The sequence below is a fragment of the Moschus berezovskii genome, chromosome 21 (assembly GCF_049115385.1).
Source record: "Moschus berezovskii isolate FMDL1 chromosome 21, NW_MosBer_1.0, whole genome shotgun sequence".
NCBI classification, from domain to species: domain Eukaryota; kingdom Metazoa; phylum Chordata; class Mammalia; order Artiodactyla; family Moschidae; genus Moschus; species Moschus berezovskii.
The window spans coordinates 24,747,941-24,768,686 of record NC_142480.1 but is presented as its reverse complement, the minus strand read 5'-3'; the positions used below and the strand labels follow the sequence as shown (position 1 = coordinate 24,768,686).

Sequence of the window (20,746 nt, the reverse complement as noted above, 5' to 3'; positions counted from 1 at the left end):
CAGGGTCTTTTTCTGCATAACTTCCCTCTGAGCAATACCAGTTAACATGAAGATACATTATTTGACTCCCTGAACTAATTCAGAAAGGCCTTTTAACTCTTTTTTCTTTCTTCGCCTATCTGCAACAGTGATCTAAATGTGGCTTCAAATTATTTATAGGATACAGAACATAAATTATAGACAAACAAAAATATTATGAAGATTCATTCCAAATTCTACTTATTTAAATTTTTATTATTATCTTTTTTGGCAATCATGACATGTGAGATCTTAGCTCCCTGATCAGGGTTTGAACTTGTATCCCCTGCATTAGAAACGTTGAGTCTTACCCACTGGATGGCCAGGGAAGTCCACAAATTGTTTTAGGTGGAATTTAAATAGCATCAGTCCATTCTGAGGGAGATCGATCCTGGGTGTTCATTGGAGGGACTGATGCTGAAGCTGAAACTGTAATACTTTGACCACCTCATGCGACGAGTTGACTCACTGAAAAAGACCCTGATGCTGGGAAAGGCTGGGGGCAGGAGAAGAAGGGGACGACCGAGAATGAGATGGCTGGATGGCATCACCGACTCTGTGGACATGAGTTTGAGTGAGCTCCGGGAGTTGGTGATGGACAGGGAGGCCTGGCGTTCTGTGATTCATGGGGTCGCGGAGAGTCGGACACAACTGAGCGACTGAACTGAACTGAACTGAAATAGCATCAGTGATGCAGTTTTTTAAAAAATGGAAGTATTTACTTTGTTATTAAAACTAAATTCCTTAAAACATTATTTTTAAAGGCTTTGTAATATTCTACCATATTTGTATTAACAATTCACTCCTACTACTATACATTTATATACAATTATAACTGTGAAAATTTAGGGACACTGCAACTAACATCTGGCATACTTTGGCCTCTTTGCATTTATTTCCTTACTAAAATTCCTAGCAGAAGTACTTAAACATTGTAAAAGCTTTTGTAACATACATAGTCATGTATGGATGTGAGAGTTGGACTATAAAGAAAGCTCAGCACCGATAAATTGATGCTTTTGAACTGTGGTGTTGGAGAAGACTCTTGAGAGTCCCTTGGACTGCAACCAGTCCATCCTAAAGGAGATCAGTCCTGAGTGTTCATTGGAACGACTGATGTTGAAGCTGAAACTCTAATACTTCAGCCACCTGATACGAAGAGCTGACTCATCTGAAAAGGCTCTGATGCTGGGAAAGATTGAGGGCAGGAGGAGAAGGGGACGACAGAGGATGAGATGGTTGGATGGCACTGTTGACTCAATGGACATGAGTTTGGGTGAACTCTGGGAGTTGGTGATGGACAGGGAGGCCTGGTGTGCTTCAGTCCATGGGGTTGCAAAGAGTCAGACACAACTGAGCGACTGAACTGAACTGAACTTGCTACATACTGCTAAACTTCTTTCCTGAAAGATTATACCAATTTACTCCATCAGAAAAAAATATGTGTAAGTCGTAAAGAGTCGGACACGACTGAGCGACTGAACTGAACTGAACTGAAGCCTTACTTCATGAAAGCCTTACAGCATTGAATTGTACTATAAAAACAAACTTTGTTGTTTTAATTTGCATTTCTTTAATTACTAGTGAGGCTGGACGTCTTTTAACATGTATAATAACGATTTCGGAATATGTGGTAACAGTATGTTGCTTGGAAAAAGATTAAAGGTGTTAATCAGTTGCCTTAGGACAGTTAGGTTTTTCTCAAATTACATATGCAGGTGGGAAGGGAACGGAGAAAGAAGAGTTTCTCTGTAGAGCAAAATTCATTCTTTAAAAGTTTCCTACTTATATTTAATTAAGTACATGGGGAAAGAGAAGTCACCAAAGCTGACAGTCTATGAATCAAGTCCCACTTTTTATATCTAGTCAGGTATCAAGAACCATCATGTTCTCTTTTGAATCCACTTCCTCTTTATTACTGCTTCAACTACTTCCTAGTCACAGGTACCACCTCACACTTAGAAAGCCAGGGCAAACTCATGATTAGCTCCTGAATGATCAGTTTCTCACCAATATAAGTTACCTTACACATCTATTTTGGAGAAGGAAATGGCAACCCACTCCAGTATTCTTGCCTGAAAAATCCTATGGACAGAGGAGCCTGGCAGGCTACAGTCCATGGGGTCACAAAGAGTCGGACATGACGGAGTGACTAACAACACAACATCTATTTTAAACTAATCATGCTTAAACTCACTCATGTCACTCCTTCTCCTTACAATTTTGGGACGGCTTTCCACTTTTCAATGTATCCAGTATTACTCTAGACTTTCAAGGCCCTCTATATCACCAGAGTCTAACCATCCTATTTTCTACTCTCATTACTCACTAACATAATTTTTGCTTAGACAGACAAATTCCCTCAGTTGTTTTCCATATTCCTTCCTGTTCATATGGCTCCTTTCAACTATGACCTTGTTTTTCACAATAAGGACCTTCTCAAGTTACTTCATCTCCAGGAAGTCTTAACTTTAGCCCTTGGCCATCACTTACCCATATCCTTATCTCTAATGACTTATAATATATAATCAAACATTGGGCCATATATTTCCTATTATTCATTAATATCTTATGTTACTTTGAAGTTCTTATTCAAAGTTTAAAAATTTACTGAGGGGACTTCTGGCCTTAGACAACACGGCTACTTCCCTCAATTTCCCCAGCTCCTCCCCTCTAAATACAATGAAATACCCTGGACGTAAACCAACAGGCAACCTTAAAGGACTCTGAAGGCTAGAAGAAAGGTAAACTGTCTAGGGATGTCAGGAATTAAGGAAGGAAGGTCACCATAGAGAATTCCCTCCTGGGTTTTCATCTTCCATGTAGCCTGGACTGGGTCCTGGAGAGGTGAGAACTACCAACAGAACTACCAACACCTATAGACCAAATAAACAAAACAAAAACTAAGATAAGTCTGCTCTCTCTCACCAAAGACCAGTAAAGGGGAAGAATAACAGAGGTGTACTGGGAGCCCTAATCCCTAGCCCACACCTGGGGCAAAAGCAGGTTATCTGGTAACAAAATAGGAGGCTGCTGCCTCCAAGCCCTCTACCCAGCAGGATAGAGACTCAGGCCTGAGGCCGCTCAGTCCTCTGCCCAGCGGCCAAGAGCAAACCAGGCCCTGTACTGCTCGCCCCCCTACCCCCACTGGTGGAAGGCAGCTCAGTGACATAGGTATCTTTCTCCAAGCAGGAAACACCAGCATAGATTGAGCAGGAAGCCCCAGCAGTGCCAAAGAATGAAACAAACCTGAATAGCACTGCAAGGGCATCGAAAACTAAATGCTGTCAGAGCTACAGCTCACAAAAGCAGGCCCGAATCAACAGGTTAAACTTAAGCACAGCAACTGCCCACTAAGAAAATCTGAAAAGGATCAAGTCAGCATAATGTCTAAAATATCCAGGATAAAATAAAAATTATCCTAGCATACACACAAAATGTTCACGATAGAACAGGAAAAATCTTAGTTTGACTCTTGCAATCTAGATGCTATTGTGCAAATCAGTCACAGTTTGGATGATCAGACAAGGACTTTAAAGGTGCTATAACAAAAATGCTTCAATAAGTAGTTATGAATTATCCTGTAACAAGTGAAAAAATAGAAAATCTAAGCAAAGAAGTAGAAGTCATTGAAAAAGAAATAGAAACTACAAAACAGAAAAATAAAATAATAATAATTTAGAAACCCCTTGCTGAAAGGGCTCCGTAGTAGAGATGACAGAGGATAGAACCACTACACTTGAGTTGACAGATCAATAAAATTTATTCCATCTGAACAACAGAGAGAACATAGAAAAAGAAATTGAACAGAGACTAAGGATCTTTGGAATAACGAAAGAGCTAACATTGGTATCTGAGTTCCAGAAGTAGGGGGAAAAGTGTGGAGCTGAAAGGTATTGAAGAAATACAGCTAAATACTCCCTAAATTAGGTGAAAGATCTAAACCTACAGATTTAAGAAGCCAAGCAAAGTCTAAATATGATAGACTCAAAGAAATCCACATAAGAACATATCATAAACTTCTAAAAACAAGAGACACAGAACAAATCTTAAAAACAACCAAAGAAAAATGATTCATTCCCTACGGGGAAACGCCAAACAACAGTGAAGTTTTCATCTGAAACCATGGAAGCCAGGAGGTTACTAAATTTTTCAAACGCTGGAAGAAAAGGACCACAAGCTGTACATTTTCTATCTGATGAAATTATCCTTCAGGAATGAAGGAGAAGTAAAGACAAATCAGATGCAGAAAAACTAAAAAACAAAAAATTTTGTTGCCTTAAGACCTACCCTTAAAGAATGGGTATAGGAAACTTCAACAGAAAGGAAATAGCAGAAGAGGGCCTGGAACTTCAGACAGGAAAGAACAGAAGGTGTAAAAATAGACTATCTTTCTCATTAGTTTCTTAAATCATATTTGATGGTTAAATCAAAATGTATAAAACCACCTGCAATGGTGCTCAATGTAAATATATAGAGGAAATACATAAAACAATCATATTTTTAAAGTAGGGGAGGGTATAGGGACCGATGTGTAAGTAAGATTTCAATATTTGATTCTAGTGATAAAACACTGATAACCAGTAGATAGTGACGTTACATATGTATACTGTAATACTCAGAGTAACCACAAAGAAAACTCTACAAAGAAATACACTCAGAAACACTACAAAGAAGAACAGAATGCTAAAACTGTTCCATTTACCCACAGGAAGGCAGGAGGAGATAACAAGAAATTGAGAAACAGAAAGTAAGAAAGGAAACAAAGAATAAAATGCTATAGTTAAGTGCTAACATATAGTAAGCTAATTGTAAATGGTCTAAATACATGAATCAAAAGACAGAGATTAGCAACACAGATTTAAAAAATACAACTCACGCTGGGTTGGGAAGATTCCCTGGGGTAGGAAACGGCAACCTACTCCAGTGTTAATATGCTGTCAACAGAAACTCACTTTAAACATGCCAGAAGACTGAATATAAAAGGATGGAAAAAAAATTTGTGCCAACAGTTTAAAAAAAAAGAAAAATAGGGTGGCTATACTGATATGAAATAAAATAGACATTAAAGCAAAAAAAAATTATTAGGGACAAAGAACATGACATACTGATAAAAGGATCAACCTATCAAGAAGACACAGTGATCTTAAATGTGCATACATTAAACAACAGAGCCTTAAAATATCAATACATGAAACAAGGACTTCCCTGGATGTCCAGACAGTGGTTAAGACTCCACGCTTTCATGATCCCCAGTGAGGAAACTAAGATTCCACATGCAGCACAGCAGCGGAGAGGTGGGGGTAATGAAACAAAAACTCACAGAGCTGAAAGAAGAAATAGAAAAATTCACAATTACAGCTGGGGAGTTCAACACAATACTGAGAGGACTACTGGGCAGAAAATCAGCAAAGATATAGAAGAACTGAAAAATATCATCAATCAACAAGATCTAATAGATATGTATAGAACACTCCTCTAAACTGCAGTAGAATACAGTTTTTCCAGGTGCCCACAAAACAGTCACCAAAATAGACCATATTGAGTCATAAACAAGTATTAAAAATTTTTAAAGAATTTAAATCATACAGAGTATCTTCTTTGAACATAATGGAGCCAAAGTAACAGAAATACAATAGGCAAACAGTCAAATGCTCGGAAAGTAAACAACATACTTTTAAATAATGATAGCTACAATAATCAACAGAGAATAGAGGATTCAAAAAGATTCAGAATAGATCCAGGCAACAATGCACAAATAATTTTCAAAGATTCAAAAGCAATTCAATGAAGAAAGAACAGCCTTTTCAACAAGTAGTGCTGGAGCAAATGGACATCTACAGGGGAAAAAATGAATTTCAACCTAAATTTCACACGTTATACAAAAATTAACATAGGTCAAAGAACAAAATGTAACACACAAAATGACAATTCTTTTAGCTTTGTAAAAAAGTTTTTTTACAAAACTCTTCTAGGGTTTGTAAAAACCTTAACACCTGAAATTAACACAGTATTGCATAATTTTTAAATAAGGAGGGGAAAAAAGCATAGGAGAAAATCTTCAGAATCTAGGGCCAAAGAGATCTTAAACTTGACATCAAAAAACAAAAAACAGGGTAAACTGGACCTCATTAAAATTAAAAAAGGGTTTCCCTGGTGGCTCAGAGGGTAAAACGTCTGCCTGCAGTGCAGGAGACCCGGGTTCGATCCCTGGGTCGGGAAGATCCCCTGGAGAAGGAAATGGCAACCCACTCCAGTACTCTTGCCTGGAGAATCCCATGGATGAAGGAGCCTGGTAGGCTGCAGTCCTACCAGAGGCTGGTAGGCTGGGGTTGCAAAGAGTCGGACACGACTGAGCAACTTCCCTAAAATTAAGAACTTTGGCTTTGCAAGTTCTGTTAAGAGAATGAACAGGCAAATTACTTGGAGAAAATACTGCATACACACATCTGACAAAGGGCTTATATCTAAAATAATAAAGAACTATTTATTATTTATATTTATTTTATAAATTTTACTATAATTTTGGAGAAGGAAATGGCAACCCACTCCATTATTCTTGTCTGGAGAATCCTGTGGACAGAGGAGCCTGGTAGGCTGCTGTCAAAGGGGTCGCACAGAGTCGGACATGACTGAAGCGACTTAGGATGCATGCATGCATTGAAGAAGGAAATGGCAACCCACTCCACTGTTCTTGCCTGGAGACTCCCAGGGACGGAGGAGCCTGGTGGGCTGCTGTCTATGGGGTTGCACGGAGTCGGACACGACTGAAGTAACTTAGCAGCAGCAGCAGTGTAAATATAACTTATATTATTTAATATAAATGTACACATATTTACATTTGCATTTATAAAAATATATTTATACTTACATTTATATTATTAATAACTATTTATTATTTGTTTACAATAGAAAATGGGCAAAAGACATAAACAGATACTACATCAAAGAGGATATACAAATGGCAAATAAACACATGAAAAGATGTTCAACATCACTAGAGAAATGGAAATAATAAACCAATAATAGGGCTTCCCTGATGGCTCAGTGGTAAAGAGCCTGCCAATGTAGGAGACACAAGCTCAGTCCCTGATCTGGGAAGATCCCACATGCCATGGAGCAACCAAGTCCTTGCGCCACAACTATTGAGCCTGTGCTCTGGAGCCCAGGAGCTGCAACTACTGAAGCCCTCGTGCCTTAGGGCACATGCTCTGCAACAAGAGAAGCCACTGCAGTGAGAAGCCTGCACACCACAACTAGAGTAGCCCCTGGTCTCTGCAAATAGAGAAAAGCAGTGAAGACCCAGCACAACCAAAATAAATAAACAAATAAAATTAAAAAAAAAAGAATTGGGAAAAAAAACCCCAATAATGTATCATTATATAATTTTCAGAATGGCTAACGTAAAAATACTGAAAATACCAAATGCTAGTAAGGATGCGGGTCTTCCTTACTAGCAAGTGGCTCAGTGGTAAAGAATGAGCCTGCCAATACAAGAGATGCAAGAGAAGGTGTGGGTTCGATCCCTGGGGGTGGGGAAGATCTCCTGAAATAGGAAATGGCAACTCACTCCAGTATTTTTATTTTAACCTTTAGTTATCTGGCTGTGCTCGGTCTCAGTTGTGGCACGCAGAATCTCTGACTTTCCTTGTAGCACGTGGGATCTTTAGTTGTGGCATGTGAATTCTTAGTTGCAGCATGTAGGATCTAATTCCATGACCAGGGATCAAATCCAGGCCCCACGCTGGGAGCATGGTCTTATCCACGGGGCCACTAGGGAAGTCCCCACACTCCAGTATTCTTGCCTGGAGAATTCAATGGACAGAGGAGCCTGGCGGGCTATAGTCCACGTAGTAGCAAAGAGTCGGACATGACTGAGCACGCGTGCATAGTGAGGATGCAAAGAAACAGGATTACAGTCACTTTGGAAAAAAGTCTGGCAGTTCCTATAAAACTAAAAATGCACTTACCATATGATGCAGCAATTGCATTCTTGGACATTATCACAGAGAATTGAAAACTTACGTTAACATAAAAATATGTACATGAATGTTCACAGAAACAGTATTTGTAACAAAGGCTTTACTGGTCTGGATACCTCATATGGCTTTTTTACTCACATGTGGGGTGCCCAGGCTAGGAGAGCAGAAACACGTAGGCTGGCTGGACATCTTGCTCTCCATAAGCTAGCTGGGACCTCCTGACACTGTGACGATCTCAGGGTAGTCAGACTACACACATGATGGCCAGATTCTCCCAGAGCAAGTATTCCAAGAAGCAGGGAGTAGAAGTTGTCAGTTTCTTAAGTCCTAGGTCTGAAACTGGCCTACTGTCATTTCTGTCAAATTCTATTGGCCAAAGGTGTCACAGAGAGCACCCACATTCAAAGGGGAGAGAGAACACAGACCTGACTTCTTATGGAATTCAAAAAACAACAACTTTATAGGTAGAACTGACATACAATAAACTGTGCATATTTAAAGTATACAGTTATGTAAGTTTTGACACACACACACACACACACACATATATATATATCACATGTAGTATGAAAGATCATTATAACCATGATAGTGAATATAGTCATTATCCCCACTATCTCCTCCTGCCCCTCTGTAATCCTTCCTTCTCTCTAATCCCCTACCACCCCGGACGCCAGAGATCTATTTTCTGTCACTATAGATTAGCTGGCATTTTCCTAGAGGTTTAGATAAATGGAATCCAAGTATGAAGTCTTTCTTCAGTATGGTTTATTTCACTTGGCAAAATTTGTCCATGTTATTGCACTATATACAAACACGTGATTCCATTTATTTGCCAAGTAGTATTCCATTATAAAAATACAGCCCAATTTGTTTATCCATTAACCTGTTTCTCACTGAGATGCCTTCCTCCTCCCCCTTTCCTTGCTGTATGGTATTGGCTAGAAACTCTGTTACACATAATCCCCCAATGGATCAGAGGGTAAAGAATCTGCCTGCAATGCAGGAGACCGGGGTTCGATCCCTGGTTTGGGAAGACCCCCTGGAGAAGTGAATGGCAACCCACGCCAGTATTCTTGCCTGGGGAATTCCATGGACAGAGGAGCCTGGTGGGCTATAGTCCATGGGCTTGCAAAGAGCAACTGAGGACTAACACTTTCAGCAGCTCTATTATGATGCTGGCTAGAAGTAATGAGTACAAATCCCTGTTTTATTCTTTGGGAAAAGAATTCAGTCTTTCACCATTAAGTATGATGTCAGCTGTAGATTTTTCATAGATTCCCTTTATAAGGTTGAGAATGTTTCCTGCTATTCCTAGTCTGGTAAGTGTTTATCAGGAAGAGATGTTGGATATCGTCAAATGCTTTTCTATGTCTCTTGAGATAACCATATAGTTTTTCTTTTTAGTTAATATAGTGAATTACATTGCTTGATTTTCTAATGTTAATCTAACAGTGCATTTTGGAATAAATCACTTGTTCATATTATTCTTTTTATATATCATGGCCATTTTTAATACACAATAAATGTGATGAAGAGAAAAGTACAATTATTTTTACTAATTTGACAGAAAAATTTTGTTTAAGAGGTATGCATTTGCCCAGTGTATCTTTTTAGTTTAAGGAAAAACAATCTATTTACCTCATATACTTGATAACTTTCACAAATTCATAATGTTTTAATAAAGATTGCGAAATCTGTAAGTTATGTGGCTACTTCCTCAGTGGTAATACAATATAGAACTGGAATAGTATGCTGTTTGACAAATGTAACTAGATCCCAGCCTTTGCTTTTTAGATTTAGTAGGAATCTCAGCAGTGGCCATGGGACTGGAAAAGGTCAGTCTTCATTCCAATCCCAAAGAAAGGGAATGCCAAAGAATGCTCAAACTACTGCACAATTGCACTCATCTCACACACTAGTAAAGTCACGCTCAAAATTCTCCAAGCCAGGCTTCAGCAATATGTGAACCGTGAACTCCCAGATGTTCAAGCAGGTTTTCGAAAAGGCAGAGGCACCAGAGATCAAATTGCCAACATCCGCTGGATCATGGAGAAAGCAAGAGAGTTCCAGAAAAACATCTATTTCTGCTTCACTGACTATGCCAAAGCCTTTGACTGTGTGGATCACCATAAACTGTGGAACATTCTGAAAGAGATGGGAATACCAGACCACTTGACCTGCCTCTTGAGAAACCTGTATGAAGGTCAGGAAGCAACAGTCAGAACTGTACATGGAACAACAGACTGGTTCCAAATAGGAAAAGGAGTGCATAAAGGCTGTATATTGTCACCCTGCTTATTTAACTTCTATGCAGAGTACATCATGAGGAACGCTGGGCTGGAAGAAGCACAAGCTGGAATCAAGATTGCTGGGAGAAATATCAATAACCTCAGATATGCAGATGACACCACCCTTATGGCAGAAAGTGAAGAGGAACTCAAAAGCCTCTTGATGAAAGTGAAAGAGGAGAGTGAAAAGGTTGGCTTGAAGCTCAACATTCAGAAAACAAAGATCATGACATCTGGTCCCATCACTTCATGGGAAATAGATGGAAAAACAGTGGAAACAGTGTCAGACTTTATTTTTTTGGGCTCCAAAATCACTGCAGATGCTGATTGCAGCCATGAAATTAAAAGACGCTTACTCCTTTGAAGGAAAGTTATGACCAACCTAGACAGCATATTAATAAGCAGAGACATTACTTTGTCAACAAAGGTCCGTCTAGTCAAGGCTATGGTTTTTCCCGTGGTCATGTATGAATGTGAGAGTTGGACTGGGAAGCAAGTTGATCGCCGAAGAATTGATGCTTTTGAACTGTGGTGCTGGAGAAGACTCTTGCGAGTCCCTTGGACTGCAAGGAGATCCAACCAGTCCATTCTAAAGGAGACCAATCCTGGGTGTTCATTGGAAGGACTGATGCTAAAGCTGAAACTGCAATACTTTGGCCACCTCATGCGACGAGTTGACTCACTGGAAAAGACTCTGATGCTGGGAAAGGTTGGGGGCGGGAGGAGAAGGGGACGACAGAGAATGAGATGGCTGGATGGCATCACCGACTCTGTGGACATGAGTTTGAGTGAACTCCGGGAGTTGGTGATGGACAGGGAGGCCTGGCCTGCTGATTCATGGGGTCGCGGAGAGTCAGACACGACTGAGCGACTGAACTGAACTGAGGAATTTCAAAGAACCTCTAACAACTTTGCAGCTGCTGCTAAGCAGCAAGTCCAATTCTGTTCAGTGAAGATGTATTTAAAATACAGTAAGCAGAGAAGCTTCTAGTCATCTACAATTATCTTTCTTAAATATTAAAATATTTTCCTGATGATTTTATCAATTTTCTTATAGCATACCTCAATTTTCTATCCTTTGTAACGTTTTAAAATTTTATTTTTAATTGGAGGGTAATTGCCTTACAATGTTGTGTCGGTTTCTGCCACACAACAATATGAATCAGTGTTAAGTACACAATATCCCCTCCCTCTTGACTCTCCCTCCTGCCCCACCCTGCATTCCACCCCTCTATGTCATCACAGAGCACAGTGCTGAGCCCCCTGTGCTATAGTAACTTCCCACTAGCTATCTATTTTACACATGGTAATGTATTTGTAACTTGACTCAATAGAAACTTTTACACGTTGTTGGTTTGACATCCTCATTTGTATGTGTATATTCATGAAAAATTCAGAGGCTTCAGAATAGTGTTTGTTAACAGACAACTGTTAACAAAATGCAATTTTTTTTTTTTTTTTGAACAGAGGAAAATTTATGCGTCGAACCTGGACTGGTCACTTATGATAATATACATGCTACAATTCCATTCTCTCCAATCATTCCACCTTCACCCTCTCCCACGGAGTCCCAAAGACTGTTCTAAATGCCTATGTCTCTTTTGCAGTCTCTTATACAGGGTTCAGGTTACCATTTTTCTAAATTCCATATAAATGCGTTAATATACGGTATTGATGTTCTTCTTTCTGGCTTACTTCACTCTGTATAATTGGCTCCAATTTCATCCACCTCATTAAAACTGATTCAAATGCATTCTTTTTGATGGCTGAGAAATACTCCATTGTGTATGTACCAAAGCTTTCTTATCCATTCATCTGCAGATGGACATCTAGGTTGCTTCCATGTCCTGGCTATTATAAACAGTGCTGCAATGAACATTGGAGTACATGTGTCTCTTTCAATTCTGGTTTCCTCGGTGTGTATGCCCAGGAGTGCGATCGCTGGATCATATGGCAGTTCTATTTCCAGTTTTCTGAGGAATCTCCACACTGTTCTCCATAGTGGCTGTACTAGTTTGCATTCCCACCAACAGTGTAAGAGGGTTCCCTTCTCTCCACACCCTCTCCAGCACTTATTCCATGTAGACTTTTGGATAGCAGCCATTCTGACTGGTGTGAAATGGTATCTCATTGTGGTTTTGATTTGCATTTCTCTGACGATGAGGGACGTTGAGCATTTTTTCATGTGTTTATTAGCCATCTTTATGTCTTCTTTGGAGAAATGTCTGTTTAGTTCTTTGGCCCATTTTTTGATTGGGTCACTTAGTTTTCTGGAATTAAGTTGCAGGAGCTGCTTGTATAATTTGGAGATTAATCCTTTATCAGTTGCTTCATTTGCTATTATTGTCTCCCATTCTGAAGGTTGTCTTCTCACCTTGCTTAGAGTTTCCTTTGCTGTGCAGAAGCTTTTGATTTTAATTAGGTCCCATTTGTTTATTTTTGCTTTTATTTCCAATATTCTGGGAGGTGGGTCTTGGAGGATCCTGCTGTGATTTATGTCGGAGAGTGTTTTGCCTACGTTCTCCTCTAGGAGTTTTATAGTTTCTGGTCTTACATTTAGATCTTTAATCCATTTTGAGTTTATTTTGGTGTATGGTGTTAGGAAGTGTTCTAGTTTCATTCTTTTACAAGTGGCTGACCAGTTTTCCCAGCACCACTTGTTAAAGAGACTGTCTTTTCTCCATTTTATATTCTTGCCTCCTTTGTCGAAGATAAGGTGTCCATAGGAGCGTGGGTTTATCTCTGGGCTTTCTATTTTGTTCCATTGATCTATATTTCTGTCTTTATGCCAGTACCATACTGTCTTGATGACTGTGGCTTTGTAATAGAGCCTGAAGTCCGGCAGGTTAATTCCCCCAGTTCCATTCTTCTTCCTCAAGATTGCTTTGGCTATTCGAGGTTTTTGGTATTTCCATACAAATTGTGAGATTATTTGTTCTAGTTCTGTGAAAAATATTGTTGGTAGCTTGATAGGGATTGCATTGAATGTATAAATTACTTTGGGTAGTATACTCATTTTTACAATATTTATTCTTCCAATCCACGAACACGGTATATTTCTCCATCTATTCATGTCCTCTTTGATTACTTTCACTAGTGTTTTATAGTTTTCTATGTACAAGTCTTTTGTTTCCTTAGGTAGATATATTCCTAAGTATTTAATTGTTTTCATTGCAACAGTGAATGGAATAGTTTCCTTAATTTCTCTTTCTATTTTCTCATTATTAGTGTATAGGAATGCAAGGGATTTCTGTGTGTTGATTTTATATCCTGCAACTTTGCTGTAATCATTGATTAGCTCTAGTAGTTTTCTGGTATTTTTTAATATGCCTAATGGGGACTGCACATATAGTTCTGGCTCTCAGTTCCCTTCACTTAATAGATTGTAGTTACTCTCCTATATGTTGAAAGCTAAGACAAGAGTCCATTTTATATACATACACGAAGTAGTATGTATATAAAGAAGTAGAAAAGAACAGATGCTCTACCACAAGATTAGAGTCAATGTACTGAGGTCCTGTTGTATTTTTTTACTTTTTTCGTTTATTTATTTGCAGCGGGAGTTGTCCTTGTGTGCTGTGTCCCTCATCTTTGTTTCATCCCTCCTATACTAGTGATCATTTGTTTCTAGACCTTTGGTTTAAGCTGTACTGAAGTCAATACAGGCTCTATCTTTAATTTTTCTAAATCTTCAGTTTATATCAGACGTTGACATGTGCTTATCTCTGTCCTGGTCTAAGATTCTGGTTCTATCAACTTGATTCCAAATTACCCCCAGTCTAGGCATGATAATTCCACCATTCCTTTAGAGACCAACAATATTATTCTTTCGTGTATTTAAAATTATTGTGATTTTACTTGTTAGCAATATGTAGCTTTTTTACTTTCAATAAACTCTATTAAGTTCAAAACTAAAATCATAATGCCTATTATTAACTCCTGCTATTCCACTGAACAGTATAAAAATTCAAGGAGAGTTATAATTAACCAAAGGTCTAAGCAAATGTCATACAAGTAAGACATCATGCAATAATTTTTTTTCCCCTGGAAGAAGGGAATTAGGAAAATGAAAAATTGTTGATTGGAAGAATCTTTTGTGCTGTATTTAATTTAAAAAAAGTAAGTTTCAGTTCTGGAGGCAATAATGATGATGGTTGCACAATGTAAATGTATTTCATGTCATTGCACTGTACACTTGAAAATGATAAATTTTATATTATGTATATATCATATTACCCCCTAAAAAACGTTTACCAATAAATGACACTACTTTTTAAGATTTATATTAAAACAGACTCCTTCATCTTAAGCTAAAGAAAAAAAGTATAGTTGCTCAGTTGTGTCTGACTCTTTGTGACCCCATGGACAATAGCCCACCAGGCTCCTCTGTTCATGGGATTTTCCAGGCAAGAATAAGTGACACTTAATTTCTTAAAATATTCATGTAATAAACATTTTTCAGAAACTCAGTTTTTCTAAATTGTTTAACAAACTGCCTGAGCGCCTCTGACTACAGGATCTACTGGAGAAAGTCAGAACATGGTGTTAGAAAAGGTAGAAACATATTCTTTAGGCAATAGTGATGGGTCTTCTTGTTTACAAAATCATCATCCAAAGCATGCTTTCAGTGATATCGGAAAAATGGAGTCTCTGCTGATGACTCTAAAACTGGACATTTAGATTACAAATGTTTCCACAAAACTGAAAAATTTTGAAGGCAAGGATATTTTAGTAATTGTGCAATTGCCAGAACCAGGCAGCAGATGGCAATTTTGCAGGCACCCACGGAATTCTGGAATAAAAGATCTTGTTTTAAAAAATGCCTATTTTGAATCTTCTTCTTCATAAAGAAGACTGAACATCAAAGAATTGATGCTTTTGAGCTGTGGTGTTGGAGAAGACTCTTGAGAGTCCCTTGGACTGCAAGGAGATCAAACCAGTTACTCCCAAAGGGAATCAATCCTGAATATTCATTAAAAAGACTGCCGCTGAAGCTGCAGCTCCAAAACTTTGGCCACCTAATGCAAAGCTCCAACTCATTATAATTCAAGAATTGAAGGCAGGAGGAGAAGGGAACGACAGAGGATGAGATGGTTGGATGGCATCACTGACTGAATGGACATGAGTTTCAGCAAGCTCCGGGAGATGGTGAAGGACAGGGAAGCCTGGCCTGCTGCGGTCCATGGGGTCCCAAAGAGTCAGACATGACTGAGTGACTGAAAAACAATCTTGAATCTTGTCTGAGTGTAAAAATATGAAGCTATCTCTTTGGTTTTCTCTACTTTCCAGGCTAAATCTCACTAGCAGATGTCCAGAGTAATTTTATTTTGCCATCTTAGCTAAAATGATCTTCCAAAATGTGTAATAGTAATAACAATAATGATAACACCCAAATTAACAACACAAAGGGAAGTTCCAGGAAGAACCTCATGTCTGAAAGTCTAAAACTGGGAGTCATCAGCAAACAGGAATATTTCATGTCTGGCTGAAAGTAAACATGGAATCGACTTTTAGGAGTACAGAAGCAAGAGCATGGTTTGGAGGAGTTCTTAAACGAGGACTATCTTATTTTTATGTGCTTTCACCAGGTTTCACTTTGCTAAAAATAGATCTATCTCCATTCTTCAAACACTCGACCTAATTACCACATTTCAATTCTAACGTGTGCTTTTTTAGTATTCCTATTAATATTCAAAACAAAGTCTTCCCCTCCCCGCTTTCTCTCTTTCCCCACCCTGGAACAACTCCTTTAAATGTATGGGCTATTAAGACAAATTGGCACTTTCCTGTAGCTGATGGTAAAGAATCTGCCTGCAATGCAGGAGACATGGGTTCAATCTCTGGGTCAGGAAGATCCCCTGGAGAAGGAAATGGCAACCTACTCCAGTATTCTTGCCTGGAGAATCCCATGGACAGAGGAGCCTGGTAGGCTACACAGTCCATGGGGTCGCAAAGAGTCACGACTGAGCGACTAACACACACATTGAGACTAGCTACATGTGACTTTGCCTACAGGATAAAAAACTTCCAGTTCTACAGTCTAAAACTTATCTTGAAAAGGGTTTTTTCAGGTAGTATCCTACGGTCGTCCCAAATTTGTGGGAGTAACGGGGAGGTGGGCTAACGCATTCTTCCCACTTTTTTTTCTTTTAGGAACGAGGGTAGACACAATGCGGCTCCAGCTGCCTAAGTCTGCAGCGGAGTCACAAAACCCAGAGCCGGGTCTTTCTGCACCCAGTCGTAAACTAGACTCTTCCTCTGCCAATGCTTGCGATGTGCCCGGATCAACCCGCCCGGTAGCAGAGCAGAGACCAGCACCGCTACCCCATGGAAGGCTTGTGGCCTCACCCTAGGTCCCCAAGGTCAGCGCCCACAGCATATCCTTGCCCCAACCGTCTGACTCTGGCTCTGATCGCTTACGGGTAGTTCGCATCCACTGCAGAAGCGCTGGGAGGTCTGCCGGAGCCACCGTACGGAGCAGTTGCAGTACTGCGAGGCGCGCGGAGCGGAATTCCATGTTGGAGAAGAAAGCAGAGCAGCGGAAGGCTCGCACTGCGCACGCGCAGGCAGAGGCCGGTTCAGACACCCGCTTAGTCCCGGCGTGGAACCCGCCTCCCTTGGCAGCCAAAGCCCTAAGCCCCGCCTCCTCCCTGGAGTTCTCACGTGCTCCTGGGACTCCCTACTCTGAGACATCCCTACTCCCCCACCTTTCATAATTCCCCTCTTAGCTGGTGGTGCTCAGCCAAGTCATTTTTCTTAAGGTGGCGCCTGGAGGCTGGACATCTTTCCTGAGATCGCATCCCTAGAAAGCCTATTATCTTCATACTAACTTTAATGCCGCAGTTATTAAGCGATAGGAAACGAATGTCAAAGGCCAATCAAGGCAAAGAACCGTCTCAATACACTCTCGGTAAACACACTGCAGAGACGCGCCGAGTGCCCCGGAAGCGGAAGTGTGTCCCCGTCTTGAAAGGCTGGACTACGCCGAGCGGTGACGTTTCCTCATTGGGCGGAAGGTTCGGTGGCAGTCGTCGGTCTTCCAGCTGGTGGGAGTTGGCGTTGCGGCGCTGGGCGCTGGGACCCCAGTTTATCCAGTTTGGGAAGTCGGGCTGTGGGGTCGCACCTGTCTGTCTGATCCCCGCGTTCCCTGGTTTCCTCCCCCGGCGTGGGGCTTCGCGAAGGTCTCCCGGGCCCCTTTGGGCCACGGCGGTAGCGGTGCCTTTTGCGGTAAGTGTCTGCTTTTTCCCGCCCCAGACTACCGACCAGCAGCTGGGGACAGCCGCAGTCCTACTCAGCGAGGTAGACACTCCGGAGGGACTCGGCTGCTTTGGCCACCAGCTGTCGTCGTCGAGACAGAGGTCCGCTGGCCCATTTTCATCTCTTGTCCCTCACCAGAAGTTTTGTTAAAAGATGCGCTGTGACCCTTTAACATTGTCTTCAGATTTGCCAGAGCCAAATTAAACGTAAGCGATTGCAGGCCTGACTCTGTTTGCTGTCCTGATCAAGAATTTAGATGTGGCTGTTACTCCGAAAATCTGTTGACTGTACCAGATTTTATTTTTCCACGTTGACTTGTGTCTAATTAACAGTGTCCTGCCTGTAATAGGCTTTCAAACATGATTAAGGGCTATCAGTTCAGTGCCATTGACGACCTAAGATAAACTGATGGCTCTGTCCGTAGCATCTGGTGCTACTAGCCGTTTCTTGAAACTCTTTCTCTCCTGTTGGCGTTGTTGATGCTGTTCTCACATAGTTCTTTCATATGCTTCATTCAGCAAAATATTTACTTTTTCTTAGCTATAAGGACACAGAAATAAATGACTTGAACCCTGGCATTGAGGAGCTAACAGTACGGTGATACAGAGACACATAAATATACATTATAATCAAGATGAGTAATGAGAAATTCTAGTAAGGTGTAAAGAGACATGAGAGCTACGGGAGCAAAGATGATGTTCTCTGCTTCTTAGAAGATTTGTGACCTTGGGCAAGTTGATATTCCAATCTAGCCTCAGTTTCCTCATCTGCCTTAGTTTGAGAATGGAAGATTAGGTAACGTGTTTGATACCGTGCCTAGAATACAGCAGTGGTAGTGCCAAAGGGGAGGGGAACTATTTCCTTCAAACTTCTTTCCCTTGATTTTTTGATCTGGTCAGTTAGTATTTTCTAACTAAATATAAAGTCCTGTGCAAAAGCATCTTCAAGCCCTCCTTCAAAGATATTGATTGCTCCTGTAACTCCACCTATCTGGAAATTCTGGACCTGCCACTGGAATACAGTAAGATAACCATAAATGGTAGCTTTAATTTTTTTTTACAACTGATTTTCTTCCGTATACCTTTGGAAAGGGAATTGGTAAAAGCTTCTCTCCTTCTGATTATTCTCAAAGTCTCAATGGACTCCTTTTAGTTGGTGGTTCATCATTGCCCTATCCCATAAGCTCTCTCTGAGAGTTCTCATCTACTTCCATGTAATTATCATTGTATGCCAGCCATTTCCACATCTTTTTCTCTAGCCCCTGTTTCATGAAATAGTATTTTAGTTTCTGCAAATTCAATAGGTCTAAAACCAAGTCCACTCTCTCCACCTTCTTTTTGTTCCACTTTTTATTACATATGTCCTACACACACATGTTTTCCTAGTTTATCTCAGAGTTTTGACCTTGGGTTTCTAGTTGAATTTTGTGGTATTTGTTCAGTTTTTAAAAGAATAATAAAGTGAACACTAATTGTCTAACCTAGTAGTAGAATATTGTAAATAACCTTTAAAGCCCCTTGAATCTTGCCTCTATTAACTCTTTAACTTTCAAATCAGCTTCTCTTTTTTGAGTTCCATTCATTGGTTAATGGCATCACTAACCACCTGGTTATTCAAACTAGAGCCTTCAGAGTCATTTTTGCCTCTGTTTCTCCTTCATTCTCCATACCCATTTGATCATTAGGTCCTATAGATTCTGCTTTATGATTAACCCTTAACTTGAGCTCTGTCCCTCTGTTTTGTGTTCTTCCTTAGTTCAAGCTCACATCTCTTGAATAGACTTTTGGAGTATGTTTAGTATATGTAGTCTCCTTACTCTCCAGTTTTTCTCCCTTCAATGCCTTTGTTACTTTGTCTCTAATTTTTAAATTACAGAACAGATTTTTCATTCTCTTGTTTCCCTTGATGAGTGTTGCTTCATGCAGTGATTATTAACCCTGGCTGCACATCAGTATAGCCAGTGAAGTGTTTCAAAACATAGGTGCCTTGTTTGGCTCTCCTAATCAAGAATTTAGATGAGGCCACTTCCCCCATAATCTTCTGATGTTACCATCCCTGGAGATTCTGATTGAATATTTCATTTTTAGCTGACAGGTGTTAGCTGAATGCCATTGAAATTGCCCATTACTTGAGCATATGCCTCATCCCTTCTCATCCATATTTTCAGGCTGTGTTCTGTTTAGCTTCAAGGTAAACTATTTCCAAGGAGTTCTTTTAACTTTGTTTTAATTTTCCTCTTGGTAACAGTTTACATAAAGATTCTTTTTATAATTGACTTGACAGCCAGAAAGTATCTTAGAGAATCGATTCCCAGTGTTTTTTAATTATTAGCCATTGTTGCTAATTGAATTTTTGGTATACCTTTTCTGCGCTTAAGCCATGAAGTGTTGCAGTGGTTTTATCTTTAATGTTAAAATGAGTTTTAAAGTTGTTTTAAAATTTGAAAAGAGAATCATTGAATTGAGAATATTTCCTGATATTGATTGGTGCAAAATAAGACAGGGAAGTCAGTGGTGGCATGATACCTAATTTATTTTCTGAAGTTAACAGAGGAGTCTTGTCTATGTTAACTTGATGTAACTTATTGATTGAAGTTAGAACTTTGCTCATGCTGGAGCAATTCCTGGAGCACATAGTAGGTGTTTAATGAGTGACTGACTAACTGAATACAAGGGGCAATTCTGTCTCAACCTCTAGAGTAACATCTTTCTAATTCTCACAAAGAGCACTTTGAAAAATAACTTTCCCCTGAACAAAAAATAACACTCATAGTCGTTACCAACAATTTGAAAATTACAAGAATGTATTAGAAAATTTAAATTACTGTTCACCATCTAGAGATGACAAATGTTATCATTTTCTAGTAGCTTTACTACAATAAAGTTAACATACCATACAGCTCACCTAAAGGGTACAGTTCAGTGGTCTTTAGTGTATTTGCACAGTTGTGCAACCATCCAGGGCTTCCCAGGTGGCACTAGTGGTAAAGAAACCGCCTGCCAGTGCAGGAGACTTAAGAGACGCAGGTTCGATCCCTGGGGAAGATCCCCTGGAGGAGGGCATGGCAACCCACTCCAGTATTCTTGCCTGGAGAATCCCATGTACAGAGGAGTCTGGCGGGCTGCAGTGCACGGGGTTGAAAAAGTCAGATGTGACTGAGCACACACAACCATCACCACCATCAATTTTGGAACATTT

At 40.0% G+C, this 20,746-nt stretch overlaps 2 protein-coding genes across 5 annotated transcripts in view; one reads left to right on the top strand and one right to left on the bottom strand.

Moving 5' to 3' along the window:
* The window catches only part of LOC129550515 (uncharacterized), a 31,222-nt gene extending 13,989 nt beyond the window's left edge, over positions 1-17,233 (bottom strand). The window contains exon 1 of one of the 4 annotated variants that reach the window (XM_088829489.1): positions 17,122-17,233. Coding sequence is in view for 1 of the 4 variants with exons in the window: in XM_055418245.2 (XP_055274220.1) it covers positions 16,712-16,808 (97 nt within the window). In the remaining 3 variants the exon portion in view is untranslated. The other 3 variants (XM_055418245.2, XM_055418247.2, XM_088829488.1) reach the window with 3 other exon arrangements.
* A 70-nt stretch (positions 17,234-17,303) lies between these two features.
* Positions 17,304-20,746, top strand: part of SRP54 (signal recognition particle 54) — a 33,592-nt gene continuing 30,149 nt past the window's right edge. The window contains exon 1 of the mRNA XM_055418241.2: positions 17,304-17,518. The gene's annotated coding sequence lies outside the window, so the exon portion shown is untranslated. The remainder of the gene's footprint in view (positions 17,519-20,746) is intronic.